The sequence below is a fragment of the Salmo salar genome, chromosome 13, assembly GCF_965601325.2.
Source record: "Salmo salar chromosome 13, fSalSal1, whole genome shotgun sequence".
NCBI lineage: Eukaryota > Metazoa > Chordata > Actinopteri > Salmoniformes > Salmonidae > Salmo > Salmo salar.
This window is the reverse complement of record NC_138303.1, coordinates 12,362,875-12,383,664: the sequence shown is the minus strand read 5'-3', so window position 1 is coordinate 12,383,664 and position 20,790 is coordinate 12,362,875. Positions and strand designations below refer to the sequence as shown.

Here is a 20,790-nt window from a genome sequence, read left to right as displayed (position 1 = left end):
CAGCCTCCGCTTCCTTCTCTCTAATTTGAACAACAATACATTGTGGGGTGAGATGTGGAGATGTGGGAGAAAGAATCCGACTTGGAATAATATTAGAGTAATGTGATGTAAAGCCTGGTTCTAGGAGGGGTAAGGTAATGTGATGTTAAGCCTGATTCTAGGAGGGTTAAGGTAATGTGATGTAAAGCCTGGTTCTAGGAGGGGTAAGGTAATGTGATGTTTGTGTCAAGACTGGTTCTAGGAGGGGTAAGGTAATGTGATGTAAAGCCTGGTTCTAGGAGGGGTAAGGTAATATGATGTAAAGCCTGGTTCTAGGAGGGGTAAGGTAATGTGATGTAAAGCCTGGTTCTAGGAGGGGTAAGGTAATGTGATGTAAAGCCTGGTTCTAGGAGGGGTAAGGTAATGTGATGTATGTGTAAAGCCTGATTCTAGGAGGGGTAAGGTAATGTGATGTAAAGCCTGGTTCTAGGAGGTGTAAGGTAATGTGATGTAAAGCCTGGTTCTAGGAGGGGTAAGGTAATGTGTGTCTGAACCACGGGGAACCATAGGGAGTCTATACCAGGAATACTGCATAAGCATTATAATACTTATTAAACCGCTACATCAACATGCATTATAACTAAGCAATAAGGCCTGAGGCAGTTTGGTAAATAGTCAATATAACACGGCTAAGGGCTGTTCTGTATACAGCCATTAGCTCAAACCACCCAGTTTATAATTAAGGCACAAGGTGGTGTGGTATATAGCCAATATACCACAGCTAAGGGTTGTTCTGTATACAGCCATTAGTTCAAACCAACCCAGTTAATAATACTTATTAAAACGGTACATCAACATGCATTATAACTGTCAGCTCACTAGATGATATAGCTAATGGGGTAATTATTCATTACAATTGTCTTATATATTATTTATTAACGCAAGTATTCTGTAAATCCATCTTGGGGTCTGGAAGGTAATCTAATATAAGGTACAAATTTAGGTGATTTAGGTGATTGACAAACATAGCCGATATTGGACAACAAACTAGAGAACAAGAGATGAGACATAGAGGCACTGTCTGGCATGAACCCCGAAAGACAACTTACTGCAATCAAAACTAGGTTAGTGCACTGTAGGTAGCACTTTCCTTTCTTCAGAGAACAAACAACAATAGTGTCCAAATATTGCATTCCTCATCCTTCAAGGTAATTACTATGGAGGTACTAGACGGAGCAGTAGTATGGAGGTACTAGATGGAGCAGTAGTATGGAGGTACTAGATGGAGCAGTAGTATGGAGGTACTAGACGGAGCAGTAGTATGGAGGTACTAGACGGAGCAGTAGTATGGAGGTACTAGATGGAGCAGTAGTATGGAGGTACTAGATGGAGCAGTAGTATGGAGGTACTAGACGGAGCAGTAGTATGGAGGTACTAGATGGAGCAGTAGTATGGAAGTACTAGACGGAGCAGTAGTATGGAGGTACTAGATGGAGCAGTAGTATGGAGGTACTAGATGGAGCAGTAGTATGGAGGTACTAGACAGAGCAGTAGTATGGAAGTACTAGATGGAGCAGTAGTATGGAGGTAGTCTATTAGAAGGAGACTGGGGGATAGAGTGTGAAACATTATACCCTGGTCTATTAGAAGGAGACTGGGGGATAGAGTGTGAAACATTATACCCTGGTCTATTAGAAGGAGACTGGGGGATAGAGTGTGAAACATTATACCCTGGTCTATTAGAAGGAGACTTGGGGATAGAGTGTGAAGTATTATACCCTGGTCTATTAGAAGGAAGGGGACTGGGGGGACAGAGTGTGAAGTATTACACCCTGGTCTATTAGAAGGGGACTGGGGGGTAGAGTGTGAAGTATTATACCCTGGTCTATTAGAAGGAAGGGGACTGGGGGGATAGAGTGTGAAGTATTATACCCCTGGTCTATTAGAAGGAAGGGGACTGGGGGGATAGAGTGTGAAGTATTATACCCTGGTCTATTAGAAGGAAGGGGACTGGGGGGATAGAGTGTGAAATATTATACCCTGGTCTATTAGAAGGAAGGAGACTGGGGGATAGAGTGTGAAGTATTATACCCTGGTCTATTAGAAGGAAGGGGACTGGGGGGACAGAGTGTGAAGTATTACACCCTGGTCTATTAGAAGGGGACTGGGGGGATAGAGTGTGAAGTATTATACCCTGGTCTATTAGAAGGAAGGGGACTGGGGGGACAGAGTGTGAAGTATTATACCCTGGTCTATTAGAAGGGGACTGGGGGGATAGAGTGTGAAGTATTATACCCTGGTCTATTAGAAGGAAGGGGACTGGGGGGATAGAGTGTGAAGTATTATACCCTGGTCTATTAGAAGGGGACTGGGGGGTAGAGTGTGAAGTATTATACCCTGGTCTATTAGAAGGAGACTGGGGGATAGAGTGTGAAGTATTATACCCTGGTCTATTAGAAGGAAGGAGACTGGGGGATAGAGTGTGAAGTATTATACCCTGGTCTATTAGAAGGAAGGGGACTGGGGGGTAGAGTGTGAAGTATTATACCCTGGTCTATTAGAAGGGGACTGGGGGGATAGAGTGTGAAGTATTATACCCTGGTCTATTAGAAGGAAGGAGACTGGGGGGATAGAGTGTGAAGTATTATACCCTGGTCTACTAGAAGGGGACTGGGGGATAGAGTGTGAAGTATTATACCCTGGTCTACTAGAAGGAGACTGGGGGATAGAGTGTGAAGTATTATACCCTGGTCTATTAGAAGGAGACTTGGGGATAGAGTGTGAAGTATTATACCCTGGTCTATTAGAAGGAAGGAGACTGGGGGATAGAGTGTGAAGTATTATACCCTGGTCTATTAGAAGGAGACTGGGGGATAGAGTGTGAAGTATTATACCCTGGTCTATTAGAAGGAGACTGGGGGATAGAGTGTGAAGTATTATACCCTGGTCTATTAGAAGGAAGGGGACTGGGGGGATAGAGTGTGAAGTATTATACCCTGGTCTATTAGAAGGAGACTGGGGGTAGAGTGTGAAGTATTATACCCTGGTCTACTAGAAGGAGACTGGGGGATAGAGTGTGAAGTATTATACCCCTGGTCTATTAGAAGGAAGGAGACTGGGGGGATAGAGTGTGAAGTATTATACCCTGGTCTATTAGAAGGAAGGGGACTGGGGGGATAGAGTGTGAAGTATTATACCCTGGTCTATTAGAAGGAAGGGGACTGGGGGGATAGAGTGTGAAGTATTATACCCTGGTCTATTAGAAGGGGACTGGGGGATAGAGTGTGAAGTATTATACCCTGGTCTATTAGAAGGAAGGGGACTGGGGGGATAGAGTGTGAAATATTATACCCTGGTCTATTAGAAGGAAGGAGACTGGGGGATAGAGTGTGAAGTATTATACCCTGGTCTATTAGAAGGAAGGGGACTGGGGGGACAGAGTGTGAAGTATTACACCCTGGTGTATTAGAAGGAAGGGGACTGGGGGGATAGAGTGTGAAATATTATACCCTGGTCTATTAGAAGGAAGGGGACTGGGGGGATAGAGTGTGAAGTATTATACCCTGGTCTATTAGAAGGAAGGGGACTGGGGGGACAGAGTGTGAAGTATTATACCCTGGTGTATTAGAAGGAAGGGGACTGGGGGGATAGAGTGTGAAATATTATACCCTGGTCTATTAGAAGGAAGGGGACTGGGGGGATAGAGTGTGAAGTATTATACCCTGGTCTATTAGAAGGGGACTGGGGGGTAGAGTGTGAAGTATTATACCCTGGTCTACTAGAAGGAGACTGGGGGATAGAGTGTGAAGTATTATACCCTGGTCTATTAGAAGGAGACTGGGGGATAGAGTGTGAAGTATTATACCCTGGTCTATTAGAAGGAAGGTGACTGGGGGATAGAGTGTGAAGTATTATACCCTGGTCTATTAGAAGGAAGGGGACTGGGGGGATAGAGTGTGAAGTATTATACCCTGGTCTATTAGAAGGAAGGGGACTGGGGGGATAGAGTGTGAAGTATTATACCCTGGTCTATTAGAAGGAAGGAGACTGGGGGATAGAGTGTGAAGTATTATACCCTGGTCTATTAGAAGGAAGGGGACTGGGGGGATAGAGTGTGAAGTATTATACCCTGGTCTATTAGAAGGAAGGAGACTGGGGGATAGAGTGTGAAGTATTATACCCTGGTCTATTAGAAGGAGACTGGGGGATAGAGTGTGAAGTATTATACCCTGGTCTATTAGAAGGAAGGAGTATATAGCTATGACAGGTCCTCCCACAGTAGTATATAGAAATGACAGGGCCTCCCACAGTATTATATACATATGACAGGTCCTCCCACATAGACAGTTCCTATTCTACAGTAGTGGAAACAGAAGACCGTTCCTCGTACGTTATAGCGTACCTACACTAGTGGGAGGAGTGGGACAGGCTATGGAGAGGCAATGGGACTGGCTATGGAGAGGTAATGGGACAGGCTGTGGAGAGGCAATGGGACAGGCTCTGGAGAGGCAATGGGACAGGCTATGGAGAGGCAATGGGACAGGCTATGGAGAGGCAATGGGACAGGCTATGGAGAGGCAATGGGACAGGCTATGGAGAGGCAATGGGACAGGCTATGGAGAGGCAATGGGACAGGCTATGGAGAGGCAATGGGACAGGCTATGGAGAGGCAATGGGACAGGCTATGGAGAGGCAATGGGACAGGCAATGGAACAGGCTATGGAGAGGTAATGGGACAGGCTATGGAGAGGCAATGGGACAGGCAATGGGACAGGCTAAGGAGAGGTAATGGGACAGGCTATGGAGAGGCAATGGGACAGGCTCTGGAGAGGCAATGGGACAGGCTCTGGAGAGGCAATGGGACAGGCTCTGGAGAGGCAATGGGACAGGCTCTGGAGAGGCAATGGGACAGGCTCTGGAGAGGCAATGGGACAGCCGATAGACAGCTAGGAGAGTGCATCCTACAGAAGGAGAAGTGTGAGAGAAGGCTGACAGAAAGGTCTGTTTCTCCTCCCACAGAAGGCTGACAGAAAGAACCGTCCCTCCTCCCACAGAAGGCTGACAGAAAGAACCGTTCCTCCTCCCACAGAAGGCTGACAGGAAGGTTTGTTCCTCCTCCCACAGAAGGCTGACAGAAAGAACCGTTCCCCGTCCCTCAGAAGGCTGACAGAAAGAACCGTTCCTCCTTCCACAGAAGGCGGAGTAATGTGATTACAGGAAGGGAGACAGTGAGGAGAGGAGAGCTCAGACCCTATCTACTATCTCAACACGAGGTGGACAAAAAACATACTTGATGAGAGAGGGGCCAACACCAATGATTAGCTCTATCATCTCCACACAACTTGACTCTCTGCCTCACAAAGCCAGTATGCCCTGAGCCAAATAACAGGCCCCATATCTCTTCAAAAAGAGAGCTTTAGTGCCTGCTGCACCCTGAGCTTGTTAGCTGTTAGCGGGCGGCAGGTTACCTGATAACAACAAAGAGAGGAACAGAGAGAGAGATGAAGCTTCACAGCCATACACAGTGAGAGGAGGAGATTCTTGACTCAAAAGCAAGAGATTTGGCTTTTATAGGTGCTATAGTGCAGAGCTGTACATTTTTGGATTCCAAGTGTCAAATGCACATCATTTAATTGGTTCCATTGCGCCAAGCACTCAATCAAGCACTGCAAAAAAAAAAAAAAAACATTATTTGAACCTAGGGGCACATTCAGCAGGAAGCAACGTTTTGGAAAGTTCAGATAGAAATATGCTATGTAGAACAAGCATGCCTTTTTCAAATGTAGAATAAGGAATCACGTCGGCTCTATGGAATTTCTATCTACAACGCTCAAGAACGTGTTGCAACTGAACGTGGCCCACATCTGCCATCCAGGTATAGAGCAGTATAGAGCATTCTATAAAGACATCAATCTGAACTCACTGCACCTCCTGCTAAAATTCGGCCCCAATTAAGACACTCTGCCCTGGGTCAAGGGTAAGGCCAGGTTACTGGCAGAACCGGAGAGATTCTGACACTGACGCTAATCTTTATCGATATGTGTAGCAATCACCATAATGGCCAATCGCTCAGAGCAAAAATATGCCCTAAGCCAAGCTAAGAATATTCGCAAGACAATCAATAGAGACTAGAATGATTGTCACGAGCAGCATTTACCTGGAGACAGACAGGGCTGGAACAGAACAGAGTTCTGCTGAGTCTGAGTATTCTAGAACAATTAGAATAAGAGTGTTTCCCAAGCTAGATTCTAAAATGTTATGGATAGGAAAAGAGAGTCAGCTTGATTGAGCTACTGATGCTGGTCAGACAGTCATTCTCCATGCTGACAAGTTTAGAGTCAAGAGACTCACAATTGTATTGGAAAGCAATTGAGAATAGTTTGAATGTTGCTAGATTCTTGTGGAAAGCAAGAGAGAGGGAGAGAGATCGAGAGAGAGCGAGAAAGCGAGACAGAGATAGAGACAGAGAGAGAGAAGGTTGTTCTGCTTCTTACCTCTCGCCACTGTTTGGTCTCCACCCCCTGAGTGTACAACACCACCACTGGAAAGAGAGGAAGAGGGAGAGAGAGAGAGAGGGGGGGAGAAAGGACGGAGAGGGAGAGGGAGAGAAAGAGAGGGAGAGAAAGAGAAAGAGAAAGGAGAGAGAAAAAATCAAAATCAAAATAACAAGATAAAGGGAAAGAGACAAACAGATTACCAATCACTTTGAAAAACTGTGACATTTCTTCATTTCATAAAACAAATGCTCTTTCTATCATCACATTCATTATTAATAATATTCATTATGCGCCACCATGCCCGCTGTCTTCCCAGTATCACATTTTCAGATCTAGGTATTAATCTCTGCAAGTGAGAGATACACTAACGATTAACAAAGTCTCCAACAGAGCAACAGTGAATGCATAATTTAAAATATGATTTCTAAACAGTAGGGTTCCCCTTAAAATCCCTCTTTGCTTTCCTCATGTAAACAGTGGATTGAAGAAGAAGCAGAGCATGCTGGGACAGGGCATGAGACCTGTCAGATATAACCCCAAGACCTTCTCATCTTTGGAAGAATGTAAAGGGTACTGGGTGGATAGAATGTGAAGTATTATACCCTGGTCTATTAGAAGGAAGGGGACTGGGGATAGAGTGTGAAGTATTATACCTCTGGTCTCTTAGAAGGGGACTGGGAGGATAGAGTGTGAAGTATTACACCCTGGTCTATTAGAAGGAAGGAGACTGGGGGATAGAGTGTGAAGTATTATACCCCTGGTCTATTAGAAGGAAGGAGACTGGGGGATAGAGTGTGAAGTATTATACCCTGGTCTATTAGAAGGAAGGAGACTGGGGGATAGAGTGTGAAGTATTATACCCTGGTCTATTAGAAGGAAGGAGACAGGGGGATAGAATGTGAAGTATTATACCCTGGTCTATTAGAAGGAAGGAGACTGGGGGATAGAGTGTGAAGTATTATACCCTGGTCTATTAGAAGGAAGGAGACTGGGGGATAGAGTGTGAAGTATTATACCCCTGGTCTATTAGAAGGAAGGAGACTGGGGGATAGAGTGTGAAGTATTATACCCCTGGTCTATTAGAAGGAAGGAGACAGGGGGATAGAGTGTGAAGTATTATACCCCTGGTCTATTAGAAGGAAGGAGACTGGGGGATAGAGTGTGAAGTATTATACCCCTGGTCTATTAGAAGGAAGGAGACTGGGGGATAGAGTGTGAAGTATTATACCCTGGTCTATTAGAAGGGGACTGGGGGATAGAGTGTGAAGTATTATACCCTGGTCTATTAGAAGGAAGGGGACTGGGGGGATAGAGTGTGAAGTATTATACCCTGGTCTATTAGAAGGAAGGGGACTGGGGGGATAGAGTGTGAAGTATTATACCCTGGTCTATTAGAAGGAAGGAGACTGGGGGATAGAGTGTGAAGTATTATACCCCTGGTCTATTAGAAGGAAGGAGACTGGGGGATAGAGTGTGAAGTATTATACCCTGGTCTATTAGAAGGGGACTGGGGGATAGAGTGTGAAGTATTATACCCTGGTCTATTAGAAGGAAGGGGACTGGGGGGATAGAGTGTGAAGTATTATACCCTGGTCTATTAGAAGGAAGGGGACTGGGGGGATAGAGTGTGAAGTATTATACCCCTGGTCTATTAGAAGGAAGGGGACTGGGGGGATAGAGTGTGAAGTATTATACCCTGGTCTATTAGAAGGAAGGGGACTGGGGGGATAGAGTGTGAAGTATTATACCCTGGTCTATTAGAAGGAAGGGGACTGGGGGGATAGAGTGTGAAATATTATACCCTGGTCTATTAGAAGGAAGGGGACTGGGGGATAGAGTGTGAAGTATTATACCCTGGTCTATTAGAAGGAAGGGGACTGGGGGGATAGAGTGTGAAGTATTATACCCTGATCTATTAGAAGGAAGGAGACTGGGGGATAGAGTGTGAAGTATTATACCCTGGTCTATTAGAAGGAAGGGGACTGGGGGGATAGAGTGTGAAGTATTATACCCTGGTCTATTAGAAGGAAGGAGACAGGGGGATAGAGTGTGAAGTATTATACCCTGGTCTATTACAAGGGGACTGGGGGAGTAGAGTGTGAAGTATTATACCCTGGTCTATTAGTAGGAAGGAGACTGGGGGATAGAGTGTGAAGTATTATACCCTGGTCTATTAGAAGGAAGGGGACTGGGGGATATATGCTCGCTTATACACACAAAATGATTGAACTCTGACACTGTTATATATGTTAAAGTCTCCTCCATTCTACATCCATTTCTAGAGAAGGACCATAGAAATGATATTGTGTGCATCCCAAATGGCATTATATTCCTTTAATTAAAAGTGAAACACTTTTGACCAGGGACACGTCCAAGACCTTTATACAGAAAGACCCCCTGGAGACTGTGATCATTGGTCTCCTCTCTTCCTCTCCACTCCTCTGCTCTCCTCTACGCTGAGGCAGCTAAATCTCAAAGACGCCCATTTGTATTCAGTCAGGGCTGTGTTTAAACCGTACTGTAGCTGCATTGGATTAAAGGGATGGTTCGGGAAGTCCTTAAATTTACTTCCCCAGAGTCATATGAACTCGTGGATACCATATTCATGTATCTGCTTCATTGCCAAAATCCCAAACTATCCCTTTAAGGTACTGTCTCTTTCTGTAACACTAGCTGTGAGGAAGACATGTCACATTACTGTGCAAATGAGATGCAGTTATTGAGGGAACACTTTGAAATAGCGGAGTCAACTAAATCCCAGCTAAGCCGAAGATAGATACAGTCGATGAAAGTGCAGAGGAAGAAAGACAAAGTAACTTTGTGGAGGAATTTTGTGGAGGAATTTTGGATCATTTCTTGCATTCTTTCACATTTCTTTTGAAGACAGTGATCTTTATTCTTTACACCTACTAGCCATATAATATAAGCCAGTAATTCTTCTGTAATTGAAAAAAATGGTGATTGTGATACATGTAAGATGATAACTGTAAAGTACTTACATGGATCAGATTTGGAGAATGTGTCTCTGTCTAATAGATCCCTGAAATAGAAGAGATGAATCTGATTTAATTTTCATGAAGGGGAGTGAGGTCATAAGAGTTCATAAGGAGGTCATAAGAGTTCATAAGGAGGTAAAAAGAGAGCTCATAGCCACCAAGATATAAAAGATACAATACATGTTTGGACTGTTTGGACTGTGTACTGTTTTGGCTGTGTATGTATTGAAATAATATGCCAACAATCCCACGATGTTTAGTGTATAGCCTAGATTACAACGTCCCTCTCTTTAAAACACATTGCATTACACTGCTTCATCAAAATGTCTCCATATAAATCCTCCAATATGTAACATTATTTATAAAGTTATTTACAGTCAGATGGTGTACCACCATCCAACAAACCAACATATCCCGATGGCCTTGTGTTTTCACTGCCAATGTACAGTCCATGTAAATTAACCAGTAAATCTCCAGCTAGCAGAAGAGTCCATTGAAAACCTTGTGCACCACTTAAGGGGAAAAACGAGCCAGATCTGAGAAATCAGAGAGCAGAGCATGATGGACATTGCAGTAGGTTGTTGTTTTAAGGAAGATTGTGTGCCTGGTCCTAGTTTGTTTGCCTCAGTGATAATGGGGCTGGCAGCTAGCACTGCAGAGTGTTGTGCCTCCACCCTTTGTGACCCGGTAAATCTGGAGTGCGGGCCCCAGGAAACCAGAGAGGGTGAAGGCAGGGTGAGTAACCGTAGCATACCACAGCACACAGCCACAATAGGAGTCACACCAGAAGAACCACAGTCATTACTGTCCAACTAAAGCCATCAACACGGCCCGTCTACATACTGTATCTATTTGGAATTATGCCAATAAAATGCTTTTTAGCCCTCCCTCTCTGAACATCTTCCATCCTGCTGGAGAGGACACGAACAGGAAATGATGTCCCCAGTTACGGAAATATATTTTCAACTGCAGTTTAATACAAAGTCATCCATTACTGAGATGTAAGGGGAAGTGTGTCTGCAACTGACATGACTACAGTTAGAACATTGTCATTGTAATTATCATTAGAGAGAAGAAAGCCATCGATGTCAAACCCACACCATACATGCACACAACACACACACACGCACACACACACATACCTCATCGCATCCACCTGGCTCTGCTCTGTTCTGTCTTCCATTAAGCTAAACCAATTAGCTTGTCCGTCACCTTGTCCGTCACCCTGTCTGTCTAAATGGAATGTTCGGAACTTTAGAGCAGAGCTAAAGTATGACATTTCCACCTGTCACTGTGTTAATGAATGTTATTGAGCCAGTCTGGGTGGGGGTTAATGTTATTGAGCCAGTCTGGGTGGAGGTTAATATTATTGAGCCAGTCTGGGTGGGGGTTTGGGTTTAATGTTATTGAGCCAGTCTGGGTGGGGTTTAACGTTATTGAGCCAGTCTGGGTGGGGGTTGGGGTTTAATGTTATTGAGCCAGTCTGGGTGGGGTTTAACGTTATTGAGCCAGTCTGGGTGGGGGTTGGGGTTTAACGTTATTGAGCCAGTCTGGGTGGGAGTTGGGGTTTAACGTTATTGAGCCAGTCTGGGTGGGGGTTGGGGTTTAATGTTATTGAGCTAGTCTGGGTGGGTGTCTAATGTTATTGAGCCAGTCTGGGTGGGGGTTCATGTTATTGAGCCAGTCTGGGTGGGGGTTCATGTTATTGAGCCAGTCTGGGTGGGGGTTCATGTTATTGAGCCAGTCTGGGTGGGGGTTCATGTTATTGAGCCACTCTGGGTAGGTGTTGGGGGTTAATGTTATTGAGTTGTGAACATTTGATCCATCTTTCTGATAGAGCCAGTTTAATTGTGTGCAGATAAAATGGCCAAAACGATATACATATATCAATTTTCAGAAATGTTGTTAAATGTACTTTTATTATCACTATCTAATCATGGCATGGGGTTGTTCAATGACAGACATGTATTTGTTTAAAACCATTTCATTTCAGAGAGACAAATAATCTACCAATGCTAAATATCTGTCTCTCTCTCAGAGAAATATGTAGTAGTGCTAGGTTTTACACCATCACATGGAATAAATAACTACACTTTTAATAAAAAACTGTACAAATGATACACTTGTGACATCAATATAAAAAAAATGTAAACAAAATAGTTGAACGCAGTTATATGATATCTGTATTTAAAACATTTACATTTGAAATGTTAGTCATTTAGCAGATGCTCTTATCCAGAGCGACTTAAGAGACAACCACATATCACAGTCAAATATACAGGATACGAATATTCCATTAGAGCAAACAGTGGATATATACAGTTGAAGTAGGAAGTTTACATACACCTTAGCTAAATACATTTAAACTCAGTTTTTCTCAATTCCTGTAGTATAGAGGTACTAGGTGAGGCAGTGGTATGGAAGTCGGTCAGTTGATAGATAGGAGAGTTCCACAGTTGCATATACAGTTGAAGTCGGACGTTTACATACACCTTAGCCAAATACATTTAAACTCAGTTTTTCACATTCCCTGACATTTAATCCTAGTAAATATTCCCTGTCTTAGGCCAGTTAGGATCACCACTATATTTTAAGAATGTGAAATCCAAATAATAGCGGAGAGAATGATTTATTTCAGCTTTCATTTCTTTCATCACGTTCCCAGTGGGTCAGAAGTTTACATACACTCAATTAGTACTTGGTAGCATTGCCTTTAAAATGTTTAACTTGGGTCAAATGTTTCGGGTAGCCTTCCACAAGCTTCCCACAATAAGTTGGTGAATTTGGGTCCATTCCTCCTCACGGAGCTGGTGTAACTGAGTCAGGTTTGTATGCCTCCTTTTTCAGTTGTGCCCACAAATTGTCTATAGGATTGAGGTCAGGGCTTTAGGATAGCCACTCCAATACCTTGACTTTGCTGTCCTTAAGCCATTTTGCCGCAACTTTGGAAGTATGCTTGGGGTCATTGTCCATTTGGAAGACCAATTTGCGACCAAGCTTTAACTTCCTGACTGATGTCTTGAGATGTTGCTTCAATATATCCACATACTTTTCCTGACTCATGATGCCATCTATTTTGTGAAGTGCACCAGTCCCTCCTGCAGCAAAGCACCCCCACAACATGATGCTGCCACCCCTGTGCTTCACGGTTGGGATGGAGTTCTTCAGCTTGCAAGCATCCCCTTTTTGTTCCAAACATAACAATGGTCATTATGGCCAAACAGTTCTATTTTTGTTTCATCAGACCAGAGGACATTTCTCCAAAAAATATGATCTTTGTTCCCATGTGCAGTTGCAAACCGTAGTCTGGCTTTTTTATGGCGGTTTTGGAGCAGTGGCATCTTCCTTGCTCAGCAGCCTTTCAGGTTATGTGGATATAGGACTCGTTTTACTGTGGATATAGATTATTTTGTACCTGTTTCCTTCAGCATCTTCTTTGCTGTTGTTCTGCGATTGATTTGCACTTTTCACACCAAAATACGTTCATCTCTATGAGACAGAACACGTCTCCTTCCTGAGCAGTATGACGGCTGTGTGGTCCCATGGTGTTTATACTTCGTACTATTGTTTGTACAGATGAACGTGGTACCTTCAGGCGTTTGGAAATTGCTCCCAAGGATGAACCTGTGGAGGTAAACCTAGTGGAAGTCTACTTTTTTTTTTCTAAGGTCTTGGCTGATTTCTTTTGATTTTCCCATGCACTGAGTTTGAAGGTAGGCCTTGAAATACATCCACAGGTACACCTCCAATTGACTCAAACGATGTCAATTAGCCTATCAGAAGCTTCTAAAGTCATGACATCATTTTCTGGAATTTTCTAAGCTTTTTAAAGCCACAGTCAACTTAGTGTAAGTAAACTTCTGACCCACTGGAATTGTGATACAGTGAATTATAAGTGAAATAATCTATCTGTAAACAATTGTTGTAAAAATTACTTGCGCCATGCACAAAGTAGATGTCCCAACCGACTTGCAAAAACTATAGTTTGTTAACAAGAATTTTGTGGAGTGGTTGAAAAATGAGTTTTAATGACTCCAACTTAAGTGTATGTAAACCTCCGACTGCAACAGTAGCATTTAGCAACAAAAAAAAGTTAACTTTCACCCACATCTAAAATCTACAAATGAAAAATCTCAGAACAGTAATATTTTACACACAATGAAGGTACCTATAAAGCAATCACTTCTGATGGAAAAACACAAATGTGGTGGCTATGGCGTTTTGGAAAGAAACTCTTAATTAATGTACACATAGGCTACATCACAAATAGCACCCTATTCCCTATATACTGTAGTGATGGGTGGAAAATCAATACAGTTACATATGGCAATTTGTTTTTTTTTTGTTTTTTTTTTAGACAAAAGCTTTTTTGAAATAGACAAAGCATGAGAATACTTTGCTTTTGTTTTGCTTGTTTGTCAATAAGTGTGTGCAGGGTGAATACGTGGTACGGTAATTTGGTAAAAGGCCAATTTGACATTTGCTCAGGACATGTTTTCACTGAGGAAATGTAGGAGCCTGCTGTTAATTGAAATGCAGAGGATTTTACAAAGGTTGTTGTTGATGTATATCCCACGGTAGTTATTGTGGTCAAATTTGGGGTGATCAGTCCTTGGTTTCAAGTATTTATTTATTTAAAAAAAAATGTATTTCACCTTTATTTAACCAGGTAGGCAAGTTGAGAACAAGTTCTCATTTACAATTGCGACCTGGCAAAATTATTACGGAAGATGCCAAAACTGAGGATGATGTTAAAGAGTTTAAGTGTGGTCAGTTGAAATTAGTGGTCTGTATATTTTATAATTTAGTTTAGATACCATCAACACCACAGGACATTTTGATTTGAAGGGTTTGCATTTTGTCCTGTAGTTAATTCAATGTAATTGGAGAATCCAGTGGTTTCTGGTAGTCTTTAATAGCTGATTCTAAGATTTGTAATTGATCATGTACTCTATATGTTTTTACTGTTTGTTCTTTGTTATAGAGCCAAAAAGATTGCAGAAGTGGTTTATCTATACGTCTCTATTTTGGATAAATGACTCTTCATCTTGTTGTTTGTCAAGTGTGTTCGAATTATCCCAGAAGTGGATTCTGAAATTACATTAAGCTGGTTTCTGATGTGCTGTTCCTTATTTTGTCTTAGTATATTTCTGTACTGTTTTGGTGTTTCACCGTAGTGAAGGCATAGACTTTTCTGGGTCGCTGTGTTTTTGGTCAGGTATGTTCTTCAATTATTTTCTTCGGTTTTTGCATTCTTCATCAAACCATTTGTCATTGTTGTCTAGTTGAGGTGTTTAGATTTGATAGGGAAGCTGAAAGGTCAAATATACTATTTAGGCTTTCTACTGCCAAGTTTAGACCTTTGCTATTGCAATTAAACTTTTGTTCAGGAAGTTGTCTAAAAGGTTTTGAATTTTTTTGTTGGCTAATTGTTTTCTGGTAGGTTTCTACACTACTTTCCTTCCATCTATAGCATTTCTTAATAGTATGCAGTTTGTTTGGCTTTGATGCATCATGACGCTTCATGATCACTGCCTCATGATCACTTCCGTCATCATGAAGTGCTTTGAGAGACTAGTCAAGGGCCATATCACCTCCACCCTACCTGACACCCTAGACCCACTCCAATTTGCTTACCGCCCCCAATAGGTCCACAGACGACGCAATCACAATCACACCACCCCTAGGTGGTGAGGGTAGGAAACAACATCTCCACCCCGCTGATCCTCAAAACTGGGGCCCCACAAGGGTGCGTTCTCAGCCCTCTCCTATACTCCCTGTTCACCCATGACTGCGTGGCAATGCACGCCTCCAACTCAATCATCAAGATTGCAGACGACACTACAGTGGTAGGCTTGATTACCAACAACGACGAGACTGCCTACAGGGAGGAGGTGAGGGCCCTCGGAGTGTGGTGTCAGGAACATAACCTCACACTCAATGTCAACAAAACAAAGGAGATGATCGTGGACTTTAGGAAACAGCAGAGGGTGCACCCCCTTTTCCACATCGACGGGACAGTAGTGGAGAAGGTGGAAAGTTTTAAGTTCCTCGGCGTACACATCACGGACAAACTGAAATGGTCCACCCACACAGACAGCGTGGTGAAGAAGGCACAACAGCGCCTCTTCAACCTCAGGAGGCTGAAGAATTTTGTCTTGTCACCAAAAACACACAAACTTTTACAGATGCACAATCGAGAGCATCCTGTCGGCCTGTATCACCGCCTGGTACGGCAACTGCTCCGCCCACAACCGTAAGGCTCACCAGAGGGTAGTGAGGTCTGCACAACGCATCACCGGGGGCAAACTACCTGCCCTCCAGGACACCTACACCACCCGATGTCACAGGAAGGCCAAAAAGATCATCAAGGACAACAACCACACGAGCCACTGCCTGTTCACCCCGCTATCATCCAGAAGGCGAGGTTAGTACAGGTGCATCAAAGTGGGGACCGAGAGACTGAAAAACAGCTTCTATCTCAAGGCCATCAGACTGTTAAACAGCCATCACTAACATTGAGTGCCTGCTGCCAACATACTGACTCAAATCTCTAGCCACTTTAATAATGAAAAAATGTATGTAATATTATGTATCACTAGCCACTTTAAACAATGCCACTTTATATAATGTTTACATACCCTACATTACTCATCTCATAGGTATATACTGTACTCTATACCATCTACTGCATCTTGCCTATGCCATTCGGCCATCGCTCATTCATATATTTTTATGTACATATTCTTATTGATTCCGTTACACTTGTATGTATAAGGTAGTTGTGAAATTGTTAGGTTAGATTACTTGTTAGATATCACTGCATGGTCGGAACTAGAAGCACAAGCATTTCGCTACACTCGCATTAACATCTGCAAATCATGTGTATGTGCCAATTAAAATTTGATTTGATTTGACTTGAGTATTGCTCTGTTCAGGTAGGCTGTGATTTTGCTGTGATCTGCCTGTGAACACTCTGAGAGACTCTGGGTTGAGGTCAGTGATGAAGTAGTCTACAGTACTACTGCCAAGAGATGAGCTATAGTTGTACCTACCGTAAGAGTCCCCTTGAAGCCTACTATTGACTATGTACAGACCCAGCTTGCGACAGAGCTGCAGGAGCGGCAGGAGCTGCAGAAGTTATGACCTGATAGTCTTGGTTGTTTTTCGTAGTTGTTCATCTCTCTCTCTCTCGCTCTTTCGTCTTAGGTGAATGCCATATATTATAGATAGGCTACCGTATGATTTCTGATCATATATGAATATAATATTGCTATAACATCAATGTTCAAAGTATTCCTCTTTATCATGTTGCCTAAATCAAACACACCAAGTTCATTATGTTGCATTAGGCACATTGAATAAAGCTAATGTAATTATTGAAATATTCAATATTCTATGTTACGATGAGCATGAGGACTGTCTGTTTGGTATTGATATCTGATACCACATGATCAAAACAACCATTAAATAACCTGCCAGGGAACTCTGAAGAGCGTCTGATTAAATCAATAAAGTCATATTCTTTGTCTAATCATCTCTAACGCTGTTAGGTTTATTTATTCATCATTGATCACTGTGTCATTGGATATGCGTGGTTTATCTGATTAATATGGAATGCAGTGATAGGATGTGATCTAAAGTCTATTACAGGTACAGTACATAGAGCCCCTGTGATTTCTCTATGTGGCTCTCTGCTGCAGCATATCAAATGTGTGAGAGAAATGCTCTCTCAGACTACTATGAGTGTGTACCAAATGCTATCCTATTCCCCAGATAGTGCACTACGTATGGGCCCTGGTCAAAAATAGTGCACTACGTATGGGTCCTGGTCAAAAATAGTGCACTACGTATGGGCCCTGGTCAAAAATAGTGCACTACGTATGGGCCCTGGTCAAAAATAGTGCACTACGTATGGGCCCTGGTCAAAAATAGTGCACTATGTACGGTATAGAGTTGCCATTTAGAAAACAGCCTATGAGCATGCTGCCTAAGCAGTATCCCATTGAAAAATATCTGTGGCTGGATAGCTTGCCAATAAGCACAACCTTGCAAAACTCTATGTACACTCTGTCCTCTGCCTACTTAAATAAAGGTTAAAACCTGTTGGGGCAGGTTTTTGAAAGAATTTTGAAAAAAATATGTGCCCATTTTTAACTGCCTCCTACACCAACTCAGAAGCTAGGATATGCATATTATTAACAGATTTGGATAGAAAACACTGAATTTTCTAAAACTGTTTGAATGGTGTCTGTAAGTATAACAGAACTCATATGGCAGTCAAAACCCTGAGACAAATTCTGACAGGAAGTGGATATCTGATGTGTTGAATTACTTTTAAGCCTATGCCATTGAAACACACAGGGACTTATTAATAATTGAGCACTTCCTACGCCATACACTAGATGTCACCAGTCTTTACAAAGTAGTTTGAGTCTTCTACTGTGAAAACTGACCAAACAAGAGACTTGGAAAGTTGGTCATAAGCGGATGGCCTATACTACTCTGGCGCTCGAGTGCATGTTTGGGTACTCTCCTTCCAATACGTTTTAAAAGAGAATGCAATCGTCCGCCTTGAATATTATTGAAGTTCTGATTGAAAAAGGCCCTAATGATTTATGCTATACAACGTTTGACATGTTTGAACGAACGTAAATAAAAAAAATTCCCTCTTTGGTGAAGACAAGTCCGGCGGACGACGTTCATGTTTTTGAGTAGCCTACAGGACGCGCTAACAACACGGAGCTTTTTGGACATAAATTATGAGCTTTTTCGAACAAAACTACATTTGTTATGGACCTGGGAATCCTGGAAGTGCCTTCTGATGAAGATAATCAAAGGTAAGGGAATATTTACATAGTAGTTTTGATTTTAGATCTCTCCAACATGGCGCCTAGTCTGCATCGCCAAGCCTATTTTTCTGCGCACAGGACCTCGTTTATTGCAAAGTGTGATTTCCCAGTAAAGTTATTTTTAAATCTGGCAATGCGGTTGCGTTCACGAGATGTTAATCTATAATTCTTTGAATGACAATATAATATTTTACCAAGGGTTTCGAATAGTAATTATTTCATTTGTTGTGCTGATTGACTGGCGATATTGGAGGGAAAATATTTTCTCAACATCAACGCCATTGTAAAATGCTGTTTTTGGATATAAATATGAACTTGATAGAACAAAAAATGCATGTATTGTCTAACATAATGTCCTAGGAGTGTCATCTGATGAAGATTGTCGAAGGTTAGTGCATCATTTTAGCTGGTTTTCTGCTTTTGGTGACGCCTGTCTTTGCATTGACAAAACATTACACACAGCTATTTTCAATGTACTGTCCTAACATAATCTAACTTTATGCTTTCGCCGTAAAGCCTTTTTGAAATCGGACAACGTGGTTAGATTAAGGAGATGTTTATCTTTCAAAGGGTGTAAGATAGTTGTATGTTTGATACATTTGAATTATGACATTTAATTGTTTTCAAATTTGGCGCTTTTGATATTTCACCTGCTGTTGATAGGGTGTACCAGGGGTGGGACTATGCCATGCGCGCGACCCTGATTTACCATTTCGGATAGTGTCTGGGACGCACGAGCAAAACGCCGCTATTCGGATATAACAATGGATTATTTTGGACCAAACCAACATTTGTTATTGAAGTAGCAGTCCTGGGAGTGCATTCTGACGAAGACAACAAAAGGTAATCAAACTTTTATAATAGAAATCTGATATTGGTGAGTGCTAAACTTGCCGGGTGTCTAAATAGCTAGCCCGTGATGGCTAGGCTATGTACTTAGAATATTGCAAAATGTGCTTTCACCAAAAAGCTATTTTAAAATCGGACATATCGAGTGCATATCGAGTTCTGTATCTATAATTCTTAAAATAATTGTTATGCTTTTTGTGAACGTTTATCGTGAGTAATTTAGTAAATTGTTAGCAAATTCCCCGGAAGTTTGCGCGGGGTATGCTAGTTCTGAACGTCACATGCTAATGTAAAAAGCTGTTTTTTGATATAAATATGAACTTGATTGAACAAAACATGCATGTATTGTATAACATAATGTCCTAGGTGTGTCATCTGATGAAGATCATCAAAGGTTAGTGCTGCATTTAGCTGTCTTCTGGGTTTTTGTGACATTATATGCTAGCTTGAAAAATGGGTGTCTGATTATTTCTGGCTTGGTACTCTGCTGACATAATCTAATGTTTTGCTTTCGCTGTAAAGCCTTTTTGAAATCGGACAGTGTGGTTAGATAAAGGAGATTCTTGTCTTTAAAATGCTGTGAAATAGTCATATGTTTGAAAAATTGAAGTTTTTGTATTTTTGAGGAATTTGTAATTCGCGCCACGCCTATCATTGGATATTGGAGCAGGTGTTCCGCTAGCGGAACGTCTAGATGTAAGAGCTTAACCAGGTAAATCCCAGATAATATCTTTCGAGCCCTGAGTTCAACAACAAGATATCAGCAAAATCTCCAGATAAAGTTACCTGTTTATTTAGCTGGTGACCATAGTCTATGGGTTTCTTTATGTAATTTAAGGTGGATAACATCAGTGGGTTAAATAATTCTTCCCTTTGCAGGGTTTGATAATGAGGACCTGGAGTTGTCAGAAGTATAATTGGCACCTCCAAGACCCTGTTTGAAGTATAAGTGGCACCTCCATGTGCCTGTCTGAAGTATAATTGGCACCTCCAAGAGCCTGTTTCAAGTATAAGTGGCACCTCCAAGAGCCTGTTTCAAGTATAATTGGCACCTCCATGTGCCTGTTTGAAGTATAATTGGCACCTCCAAGAGCCTGTTTGAAGTATAATTGGCACCTCCAAGAGCCTGTCTGAAGTATAATTGTCACCTCCAAGAGCCTGTTTGAAATATAATTGTCACCTCCAAGAGCCTGTCTGAAGTATAATTGGCACCTCCAAGAGCCTGTTTGAAGTAAAATTGGCACCTCCAAGAGCCTGTTTGAAGTATAATCTGCTAACTCTGTATGTGCTGCTACTGCTGAGTCTATCTCCTCTCTCATTGGTCCAATAGAGAGAGATGGAGAGAGATGTTCGTGTGCTGTATCTCTCCATTCCCTCCTACAGCCTCTAACCTGCTCTGCTCAGAATGAGACCTACCACTCTCCTCTGTCCACTCAGCAACTATACCGTGGGGTCAGCTGGACTGTGAGGCAGGAAGAGGATTTTAAAGCCAGAAGGCACAGGAAAAAGCTTTTCTATACAATCATTTCCATGGCCAGACAACACAGGGTCAAAAAAGTCAAGAATGGAGAGAAGGAGTTGGCGGTTGTCTGGCTCATTTCACAACCTCAGGCCTTC

At 42.3% G+C, this 20,790-nt stretch overlaps 1 protein-coding gene across 2 annotated transcripts in view; it reads right to left on the bottom strand.

The window, feature by feature from the left end:
- LOC106566415 (copine-5) overlaps positions 1 to 20,790 on the bottom strand; it is a 244,587-nt gene that overhangs the window by 201,699 nt on the left and 22,098 nt on the right. For both annotated transcript variants that reach the window (XM_045692915.2, XM_045692916.2), the window contains exons 2-3: positions 9,476 to 9,516; positions 6,474 to 6,520 (exon numbers count right to left, since the gene is read on the bottom strand). In XM_045692915.2, the coding sequence (XP_045548871.1) occupies positions 6,474 to 6,520; positions 9,476 to 9,516 (88 nt within the window). The remainder of the gene's footprint in view (positions 1 to 6,473; positions 6,521 to 9,475; positions 9,517 to 20,790) is intronic.